The 11,521-nt window shown below is 41.1% G+C and overlaps 1 protein-coding gene across 1 annotated transcript in view; it reads left to right on the top strand.

Moving 5' to 3' along the window:
- Nucleotides 1-10,786, top strand: part of GPC4 (glypican 4) — a 103,748-nt gene extending 92,962 nt beyond the window's left edge. Inside the window, exons 5-9 of the mRNA XM_056537972.1 lie at nt 1,704-1,834; nt 3,155-3,301; nt 4,126-4,250; nt 5,749-5,924; nt 8,942-10,786. Of these exons, the coding sequence (XP_056393947.1) occupies nt 1,704-1,834; nt 3,155-3,301; nt 4,126-4,250; nt 5,749-5,924; nt 8,942-9,162 (800 nt within the window). The 3' untranslated portion in view covers nt 9,163-10,786. The remainder of the gene's footprint in view (nt 1-1,703; nt 1,835-3,154; nt 3,302-4,125; nt 4,251-5,748; nt 5,925-8,941) is intronic.
- The last annotated feature ends 735 nt before the right edge of the window (nt 10,787-11,521 follow it).

An 11,521-nucleotide genomic window follows, 5' to 3' on the forward strand; every position in this document is an offset into this window, starting at 1 on the left:
CGTATGTGTGTAATGGATTCCATCTTTTTTTTATTTTTTTAATGGAGGTCAATGGATCCGACTTTATATACGATTTCATTCGATTTTAATTTATAAAATCGTGTACTCAAGTCGGATGGATAAATTGTGATGTGAACGCAACCTAAGAGGTTGTTTTCTGTTTTGTTTTTCTTTATCAACATATGAGGGACAGTTTTTTGGCTGCAGGAAAAGTAGCATTTTATTTGCCATATAATGTACTGAACATGTATTTGGGGGGGGGGGGGGAACTACAGTTCTGACAAGAAATTGGGTTTCTTTAATGTGTGACAAGAATGACCTGTTAAAGGGTTACTCCGCTCCCCAGCATTCAGAACGTTGAGATGAGCTAGGTGCGGGCTACCGTGTTCACGCCCGCCCCCTCCTGACATCACGTCCTGCCCCCTCAATGCAAGTCTATGGGAGTGGGCGTGACGGCCTTTTTGCCCCCTTCCCATAGACTGTCATTGAGGGGGCAGGCGTGAACACGGAAGCCTGCACCCAGTGTTCGGAACATTGAGTTCCGGATGCTGGGGAGCGGAGTAACCCTTTAACTTTATTCTGCTTGTCTGTATGCTTAGCGCTAAATTAAGTTTTCGATTTTCTTTTTTTCATCTTTTTATAATTTTTTTTTTTTATGTGCGAGGGGTGGAGGCAAGGTGAATTCTGCATGTCTAGGAATTACCATATGATGAGAAATGCATTTATCTTCTAGAAGCAAGGTTACGAAGAAATAAGATCCCTGTAAAATGGTTTTAGAAGCTGCATTCAAAAATACAGAATCTTACAAATAGAATTGGTGGTACAAAATGTGACCCAGCAAACTATGGTCTCCATATTATAAATAGATTTAACATGGAACTGTATTATGGTTTAGATGAAATCTACACAGTTAAACCATGGTGTCACCTGATCGCTAAAATGCAACCATAGCAGAAAATTTTCAGGGGTCTGTTGGGAAAAAACATGTAACAAAATCTTCCAACCAACTAGTTTTACCCAGGATATTGGGTTTAGCCAGCCTTGTGTTCTTCCTTTTGATAGTAAGATCAGCATTCCATGCTTTTGTACAAAATACGTAGTGCTAAAATTTTTCTAAAAATGTTCAAACTGTGCTCTCAGAAATACTTTAGCAATTTAGATTGGGTAATGGATTTGACCTTTTTCTTTCTGGAAAAAATTCCAACAAACCTTCATGGTCTTGGCTGCATTAATGGCTGACATTCTGCCAGTGTAGATTTCCTGCCTTAACAAAATGTACAGTTTGCATTGGAATACTAGTAAGAAAACTTCACAAAGTGCCCTTTCAGTAGAAATATTCAGTGATCAGCCTTATTTCAAGATGAATTCACTTAGAGCAAACATTGCAAAATGCTTTCACAGTTTGTAACAAAAATGATCGATAGGTTGTAAATTTGAGTTCTTGTAAGGATAAAGTAGAACTTTGCCGTCCATACCAATCATAATAGCAGAATTAAAATTTTTAGGGTCTATTCACACGTACAATATTCTGCGCAGATTTGATGTGCAGGATTTCAATCTGTATTCAGTTTACATTGAAATCTGCAGCAGAAAATCCTGTGCATCAAATCTGCACAGAATACTGTACGTGTGAATACACCATTGATGGTAAAATTGCTGTACATGCTGCCTGGCATTCATTTCAGTTTTTCTACTTTCTTTAGATTCCATGCTAATGGTAGCTGATCGGCTGGAGGGGCCATTCAACATTGAAACGGTCATGGGTTCCATTGATGTGAAGATTTCGGAGGCTATAATGAACATGCAGGAAAACAGCAATCAAGTGTCTCAGAAGGTTTGTTCCAGGCTATAGTCTGCCGTCCTTCTCATGTTTTCTTCTAACCTGTGATGTATATTCTCTACTCCACACACTCTTCAGCCTTTTCTTTATTCTGATTGCTATGTTTACTTCTATTTGGACTTCAGTACTCTTTATGGTATCTTACAAATACCAATCTTCTGTCATCTAGTTCAGCTACAATAGTGGCGTGTCTTATCCCAGGCAACCCCTTTAATATGGAAGCAACATTGACAATCATCTTACTGCCATGTTTCTGGCTCTTGAAGGCACAGCCAACTACACATTTCCCATATAGTGAGAGTCCCACTTTCATAGCAGCCCTAGGAGCCCCAAGTGGAATATGAACAGGCTTTGTGCTCACAGGAAAACCCATTTAAATAATTTAACATGGTTATGGCTAAGTAGGGTCAGTTTTTGGTTTTCTTAGAAATCGCAACACAGTCTGTATCTGGAATTTCAGCGGAACACTATTTAAAGGGGTACTCCCGGGAACACAATTTATTCCCTAACCTATCCTATCTCCTGTATGGGGCCACTCTCTCTTACCATTCAGCTGCTTCTCTCCTGAGTTCTCTGGCCTCCACCCTAAGAGATGTGCTAGTGTGACGCAGTGAATCACCAGCTGAGATGGGGGGTCCTGTCTCAGCTGGTGATTGGCTGAGTGTCCGTCACTTCTTCTCATCTCAAAGGGTGGAGGCCCTAGCACGCAGGAGTCTTGTAAATTCAGCGCGAGAATCGGCCCTGTAACTCAGCATTCGGTGCTGAGCCTTTTGATAATCTGCTAGTGCGCAACCCAATGTAATGTGATTCCACAATGCTTAGTCTCGTGCTTTGTACGGTTAGCATGGAAAAGAATGACAGATTCAGTGCTGAATGCAGAGTAAGGAGCAGCAGGGAGCGGGGGGAAAACTGTACTCTGTTAAGGTGTTTTGGTGGCGATTTGAACACGAGAGTAATTTAGAAAAATTTACTAGAAAGTAGAGTGCTGCACTATTGTCATTTTTCTAAAAGTTTGTAGTTACTCTTTAAGCTTCTTGGCGCACATATCAATCAAATTGTAATTAATCCGTAGGAATCCATATTATCTTTACTAGCTAAAAACTGCCATGGACTGGTGGGAGAAGGGAATGACCAAAATGGAGGCATATACCACCCCCAAATGTACAATACAAAAGGCTGTTAGCACATCCTATCATAGATAAACAAATGAGCAAGTACAAATCTGCTGTAAATGCAAAGCAAACAAGCAAAATAATAAAGTATTACCATCATTCAAGCTTGCTTACTCTTATGTATTTTTCTCCCTTTTATTAGGTTTTTCAAGGTTGTGGACAGCCAAAGCCACTCCCTCCTACAAGGGTTTCCCGTTCTATATCAGACAGTAACATCAATCATCGATTTAGATCGTACACTCCCGAAGAACGACCAACTACTGCTGCTGGAACAAGTCTGGATAGACTCGTAAGTAGCACTTAATTTCATGTTGTGGCTACCTTTTAACCCCTTGGTGGCATCTGCCATACATGTATGGTGGATGTGCGCTCTGGAATTATAGAACCGGCTCAGTAGTTGCTATCAACAGTTAAAAACTAAGTAAATCAATAGTGGAAATTCATAAAAAAATGGAGCTGTCATAGCTGTCATGGTTCAGTTAATATAATAATAGAAGCCATTAGGGCTGCATGATATATCACAAAAGCAATCGAATCGCGATTTTTGAGAATTGCGATATAGCGATACTTTTTCGGCTGCAAACGCGCTAGGCTTCCTGGATCCGGTGGGAGATTGGAAAAACGTCTGGGAAACAGTGTGTTTGGAGTACAAAAAGCTACATACAGGGAATATAATGTGACCATGGGGGGGAGAATGTGATGGGGGAAGATGTGAAGGGGGGGGGGGGATTTTAAGTGAGGGGAATGTAACATGGGGGGGGAGAATGTGATGGTGAATATGTGACTGGGGGGGGATAGAAATTATATGGGGCAGATAAGAAATGGGTGGTGGACATGAAATGGGTGGATAATGTGTAGTAGGGGAAGTTGGACACGAAATGGGGGATTTCACCATTTGTTTATTATATCGCATTGCATATCAAAATCGCAATATTAAGGTCCATAATCGCAATTGCGCAGTTTCCCCATATCATGCAGCCCTAGAAGCCATGGTGCTAATGTGTACAGAGCTTAATACAACCAGCAAATAAAATGTTGTTCGTTTGATTTATTTTTATTCTTTAATTTACTGGGAAATTGTCTCCTTATATTTTCTAAATATTTTGTTTACAGGTATTTGATGTGAAACAAAAGCTGAAGGGTGCCAAAAAGTTTTGGTCTTCTCTACCCAATAACATTTGCAACTGGACATCAAGCGTCATTGAAGATGACTGCTGGAATGGCAATGAGAAAAGCCGGTTTGTATTATATTCTTGTTCTTGGAGCAATCTAGTGGCTATTATTCTTTCTTCAAAGTGGCCCTTCTCAGTATGGGCATGTATTAAATTCTGTGGACTAACATCAGGGCAACAGTATTCTCTGCTTAAATGTATTGTCTTTAGTGTACCAGTCAGGTGACTAAGGTGTCTTAAAAAGTACCTGTAGTTAGCAAAAACTTTTCATATAATGTAGATAATAGATATGTATATTTGTAATATGCATTAGTTAAAAAATTTGTATATTTTTGGGTCAAAAATGCTGTCCCTGCAGCTATTGTCTGTGTGTCTCTATGAGGATACCAGATACAGGAAGTGAGGGCTCTGTGCAGGCTCCTGGCTTGTCTGTCAGCCTGCTGTGTGAGCCGGGGGCATGTCACAGAGCCTCTGGTCACAGAGCTTGTCCTCGGTGCACAGAGCCCTGCTTGTCCTCGGTGCACAGAGCCCTGCTTGTCCTCGGTGCACAGAGCCCTGCTTGTCCTCGGTGCACAGAGCCCTGCTTGTCCTCGGTGCACAGAGCCCTGCTTGTCCTCGGTGCACAGAGCCCTGCTTGTCCTCGGTGCACAGAGCCCTGCTTGTCCTCGGTGCACAGAGCCCTGCTTGTCCTCGGTGCACAGAGCCCTGCTTGTCCTCGGTGCACAGAGCCCTGCTTGTCCTCGGTGCACAGAGCCCTGCTTGTCCTCGGTGCACAGAGCCCTGCTTGTCCTCGGTGCACAGAGCCCTGCTTGTCCTCGGTGCACAGAGCCCTGCTTGTCCTCGGTGCACAGAGCCCTGCTTGTCCTCGGTGCACAGAGCCCTGCTTGTCCTCGGTGCACAGAGCCCTGCTTGTCCTCGGTGCACAGAGCCCTGCTTGTCCTCGGTGCACAGAGCCCTGCTTGTCCTCGGTGCACAGAGCCCTGCTTGTCCTCGGTGCACAGAGCCCTGCTTGTCCTCGGTGCACAGAGCCCTGCTTGTCCTCGGTGCACAGAGCCCTGCTTGTCCTCGGTGCACAGAGCCCTGCTTGTCCTCGGTGCACAGAGCCCTGCTTGTCCTCGGTGCACAGAGCCCTGCTTGTCCTCGGTGCACAGAGCCCTGCTTGTCCTCGGTGCACAGAGCCCTGCTTGTCCTCGGTGCACAGAGCCCTGCTTGTCCTCGGTGCACAGAGCCCTGCTTGTCCTCGGTGCACAGAGCCCTGCTTGTCCTCGGTGCACAGAGCCCTGCTTGTCCTCGGTGCACAGAGCCCTGCTTGTCCTCGGTGCACAGAGCCCTGCTTGTCCACCCTCACCTACTGTATTTGGACTCCTCATAGAGACACACAGGCAATAGCTGCAGGGACAAAAATATACACTTTTTTTACCAATGTATATTACAAATATACATGTATTATTTTCTACATTATATAAATGATATATAATTAGCATATAATATATTGCTAATCATAGGTACACTTTAAATCCTTTTAGCATATTTTTATTTTAATTCTTGCTATCCTTTATTTCAGGTATATGTATACAGTCACAGCCAATGGTCTGGAAAATCAGGTCAATAATCCTGATGTGAACGTTGATACCACAAATCCAGACATTGCCATTCGTCGTCAAAAGGTCGCACTGCGTGCTATGACAAACAGAATGAAGAATGCTTACAACGGGAATGATGTGAATTTCATTGATATAAGTAAGTATTGCTTTGGTGCAAGATTGCTGAAGAATTGTGAAACCCATATTTGCTAGAATTCCAAATAAAAAATGTAAAAAATTTGAATAGGTTATCAAAGCTATTTTATAGATTTCTCTTTTGACCTCTTACATTAGTAAATGTTATGGGGGAATCCATTGAGGTTTGCATTTGGCACAGATCAGACATTTGTCGCAATTTTTTGCGCAAACCCTGGTTTGGCCACCCCCCGCAAGATGTAGTTACCATAATGTTACTACATTGTAGTGGAAATCTATGCTAGCTCAGAGCTGGAAATTCAGTGATATTGTACAGGGTACTCCGGTGGCAAATTATTATTTTTTTTTTTATTGACTGGTGCCAGTAAGTTAAACAGATTTGTAAATTACTTCTAATAAAAATTCTTAATCCTTCCAGTACTTATTACCGGCTGTATACTACAGAGGAAATGCTTTTCTTTTTTGATTTCTTTTCTGTCACGACCACAGTGCTCTCTGCTGACACCTCTGTCCATGTCAGGAACTGTCCAGAGCAGGAGAAAATCACCATAGCAAACATATGCTGCCTTAGACAGTTCCTAAAATGGACTGAGGTGTCAGCAGAGAGCACTGTGGTAGTGACAGAAAATAAATTCCAAAAGTAAATAATTTCCCTTGTAGTATACAGCCGCTAATAAGTACTGGAAGGAAAGTACCCAAGGAAAGGCAGGGGGAGAGAAGCTGGCAGCGACGGCCTCTCTCCCCCTGCCTTTCCTGGGGGTGTATCGGGGTATACGCATGCACACACATGCACCCTCATTTTACCAAGGATATTTGGGTAAAAAACTTTTTTTTACCCAAATATCCTTGGTAAAATGAGGGTGCGTGGTATACCCCGATAAATACGGTACACACACACTATATATATATATATATATATATATATATATATATATATATATATATATATATATATATATATATATATATATATATATATATATATATATATATATATATATATATTATAATATAATATAATATAATATAGAGCGTGTGTGTGTATATATATATATATATATATAATATGTTTATAACAACAAAGACGTGGTCTCAAATGGCTGGAGGTGCTCAACCCCACATGCGGTTGTGCATTTATACTGGGGGAGCAGATCCTGCCTTTGTAGTCTGTTGCTAGGGGCAATCCCCAGCATAAAAATGCATACAATGGAGGATGCCTGCAGCGGACTACAAGTGCCACAATATAATCCTACACCAGATAGACGGTGTGGATGTGTAACAATTAGAATAATACAAGATTTTAGGTGCACTACTGTGGTAGATGTAAACAATGACATTGGCTAACTCTCAACACTAGAGATGAGCGAACTTACAGTAAATTCGATTCGTCACGAACTTCTCGGCTCGGCAGTTGATGGCTTTTCCTGCATAAATTAGTTCAGCCTTCAGGTGCTCCGGTGGGCTGGAAAAGGTGGATACAGTCCTAGGAAAGAGTCTCCTAGGACTGTATCCACCTTTTCCAGCCCACGGGAGCACCTGAAAGCTGAACTAATTTATGCAGGAAAAGTCATTCACTGCCGAGCCGAGAAGTTCATGACGAATCAAATTTACTGTAAGTTCGCTCATCTCTACTCAACACTGATGTTAAAATTGAGACATTAGCCAGTATATTCTTATATGAAGGACATACCTGAGCCCACACACAAACGCCAAGGTTTCTCAAGTGGCACGGGACCTAACACTAACCTACCTGTGCATGATGAGCAAAACCAGGGGCCAGTGGGCAATTACAGCAGCATTAAGCCTCCTCTTGGGTTACCTCCAGTGTGGCTGGGCACACATACATTTATATTTATTTATTTTTTTTACTTCTGTACAACAGCTCCCCCCTAGTGTCTAGTGCACAAAACATGCAGTAACAGGTTTATGACACTAGGGGGAGTTGTTGTACAACAAAACAGCTCCTTTACAAACTAAAGCATGCCAGCGGGCACAGCGTTGTCGGCGTGGGACAGGTAAGGGACACTGGGGGAAGGGGGGGGGGGGTGGGGACAGGTAAGGGACACTTGGATCTCCTAGCAGAGCAGTGTGTGTGTTCCAATCCCAGTGATCGGGACACACACTGCACTGCTTAGGATTTTTCTGTGCAAAACGCTGCCATCAGCTAGTCAGATTTGACTAGCTGATAGGAGCGATCGCTGTGAGGGGGGACAAACCCCCCCCCAGGTCCTGAGGCAAGATGGCTGGCCATCAGTGATAGCCACCATCTTACCGGGCGTGGCAGGATGCCGCGAGTAGCGGCCAGTATCTGCATCATTTACGTCTTAGGTCGGGAAAACCTTCCCAGTCATGATGTACATGTATGTCATGGGTCGGGAAGGGGTTAAAGCAGTACTCTGGTGTTTTATTGAATTTTTTGTATGTGTTTAAATATGCCCATGCTGCCTGCATTTGTTTCCTCCTTTGCTCCCCTGATGCCTCCTGTGTTGCTGCTCTGGTGCTGGGGGCCTATGCTCAGCAAATCGCTAGCCACAGTGGTGTCCCATCTCAGCCAATAATAGGCTGAGCACCAATGTGATTTATTGAGCCCCGTCACCTGTCTTTTTCCTGGTGCTCGAGCTCAATAGATCACATCGCCGCTGGGCCAGTCACTGGTGGAGGTGGGACACAGCTGCGGCCAGCAATTCGCTGAGCTATGCTGTGATACTTTGACCCTCAGCAACAGGAAGAGGATTGCATCGGCAATCAAGACAGCAATATCAAAGGCACCAAGGGAGCATGGCAGGGTAGAAAAAGATTTTTGTTTTTTATAGCAGCCTGCCTTGGCTTACAAAAAGGGGAAAAAACTACTTCCGCCTAAGTACCCCTTTAAGACCAGTGTATGAAACCCTGATCCCCATATATTTGCGTATAACTTAGACTCTCAAACCGGTGTGCGTAAGTTGCTTTTATCGTCACACACAGTATTTGCTTGTTTCTCTTATACTTCAGTAACAATCCTCTCCATTGGTTACACAGGTGATGAGAGCAGTGGAGAAGGTAGTGGAAGTGGGGACTGCGAAGAACCAAAATGTAATGGTGACTTTGACATCAAATCTACAGATGACACAGCCAGAATAATACCAAAGCTCAAGAATTCCGATAAGAGTGCAGAAACAGACAGTGGTGCTCATTCCATCACTGCCTCACTTACAGTCATTGTTCCAAGTATCTTACTCTTAGTGAGACTTTGGAGATAATGAAAGTTTTTTTTCTCACCTTTCTAGCAAAAAACAAAACAAAAAACTTCGATCAGAATGGAAAATGCACCTTTTCCTCTTTAGAACTCCATTGAACAGTTTTTATCTCTTTGTACGTCAATGGACAAAGGTGTATAGTTCATTTTTAACATGATGCCACAGAGTCAAGTGCTGGATTCATCCTTATTCCTCACTGTGCTGGAAAACATGGACTTGTCTATCTGTCCGATATGTTATGATTATTGTGGCAAACAGGCGTTGTATATACAGATGTGTAGGTAGCTGAGCTTTAGTGTTTTATATCACCTTTCCATGTCATTAGTCCCAGTGTCACATCTAGATTTTAAGTTTTTTTTTTTTTTTTTTTTGTGTTATCTGTACAGAAGCTAATTTTATTTATCATGTTATAATTTGGGATAAAATGACCAAGCAAACCAACAAAGTTACGCTTTATTTAGTGTTATACCATTGTTTTAATATATTTACAAAATAGGGTCCTTGGTTATTTTGTACGTTGACCAAGTGTCAAATTTTCTCTTCTGGACAACTCCTCATAAGTTAAAAGTGTATTATTAACATCAGAACATCTTCATTGTTTCTACAGTACAAAAATGTAATACATCCTTTCTTTTACCGCTATAACAGGATTTACAACGTTTTATTTTTTTTACGTTTTCTCTTTTTCATTGGTGCTTTGTATTGGTCTGTCGTGTATTAATCCACTATGTGGCAAGAAAATACCTTGCATATGAGAACGGGGTAAACCTGTGTTACGCCTAGTGTCCTTTGGTTAGGGTTTACTGCACGGTCATGCAGTATTAAGTTTACCCATTGGTGACTTTTTCAAGCACAGTTTTTTATGATTCTCTACCCCATATAGTTTTCAGTATGTAACAACAAATTGGTGATGACTGGAGGTTTATTGGCTGACGAATACATTGTATGGTCCTGGAAAAGAGGCAGCAACAAAGTTTGAACCCCGAAGAGTAACAACTTTCTCATTTTATTTTTTCCTTCCCCCTCACCCCAGAACGTAAACTTTAAAATACATTGGTGGGTGTCTATTATTACAATTTTTTTCATAATTCTAATAGCGTTTATTGAATTTTAGTAAAAATACCCATTTGTACACATTTTGTGTATTTTAACATCCAGATGTTATGTGACCTTTATGTAGTTGTTTTTTTTTTTAAATGGTACACCTCGCAATTCAAGTATTACACGTTGGCTACGTTCAGTGAGGAAATTTTATATACTATCTTGTCTATATAAATTAAAATATTCAAATATAGGATCTGTCAATGTAAATGTGACCCACAGCATGGGGATGTAATTTTTATATAAATATATATATATTTTTTGTACAAAGTTAGTTAAACCTACTGTTATATGGAGGAGTCTGATCTTTGTAAGTTTGTCTAGAATAAACATTGAACAAATTTATATCGATTATCGGCCGTAAGTACCAACAGGTTTCTTTTAGAATATTCATTGCTATGCTATCTTGCTTTTTTTGGGATAATTTGATTCATCGTAAGTTAACCCATTATTTATTAAAACAGTTTCATAGCATTGATCTTTTTTTAGATTTTTTTTCTAATTACAAAAAAAAAAAAAAGCATACTGTAAAGAAAAATGACAATTTTTTTTTATTTTTTAATGGGTACTCTCGTGGAAAACTTTTTTTTTTTTAAATCAACTGGTGCCAGAAAGTTAAGCAGATCTGTAAATTACTTCTATTAAAAAAATCTTAATCCTTCCAGTACTTTTTAGGGGCTGTATGCTACAGAGGAAATGCTTTACGTTTTAGATTTCTCTGATGTCATGACCACAGTGCTCTCTGCTGACCTCTGCTGTTCATTTTAGGAACTGTCCAGAGCAGCATATGTTTGCTATGGGGATTTTCTCCTGCTCTGGACAATTCCAAAAATGGACAGCAGAGGTCAGCAGAGAGCACTGTGGTCGTGACAGAAGAGAAATCCAAAAAAGAAAAGCATTTCCTCTGTAGTATACTGCCCCTAAAAAGTACTGGAAGGATTAAGATTTTTTATAGAAGTGATTTACAAATATGTTTAACTTTCTGGCACCAGTTAATTTAAAGAAAAAAGTTTTCCACGGGAGTACCCCTTTAAAGGAGACGTTGTACATAACTGTTTGAGATGGGAGAATGAAAAAGTGTGCTAATACTTAGTAATAACTACCTCAATTCTGAGGAATTTCCTTTTTCGCTCTGAGGACTATTATTTTTAGTGGGAATGAGTCTGGTCTCCATAATAGTACTAGTAGAGTTATCCCTACAGGCCTAGTTAGATTTCTTTTCACGTACAGCAGTGAATTATTTCCAGCTGTTCTTGAGAAT

This window comes from Hyla sarda, chromosome 9 (genome assembly GCF_029499605.1).
Source record: "Hyla sarda isolate aHylSar1 chromosome 9, aHylSar1.hap1, whole genome shotgun sequence".
In the NCBI taxonomy this organism is placed as follows: domain Eukaryota; kingdom Metazoa; phylum Chordata; class Amphibia; order Anura; family Hylidae; genus Hyla; species Hyla sarda.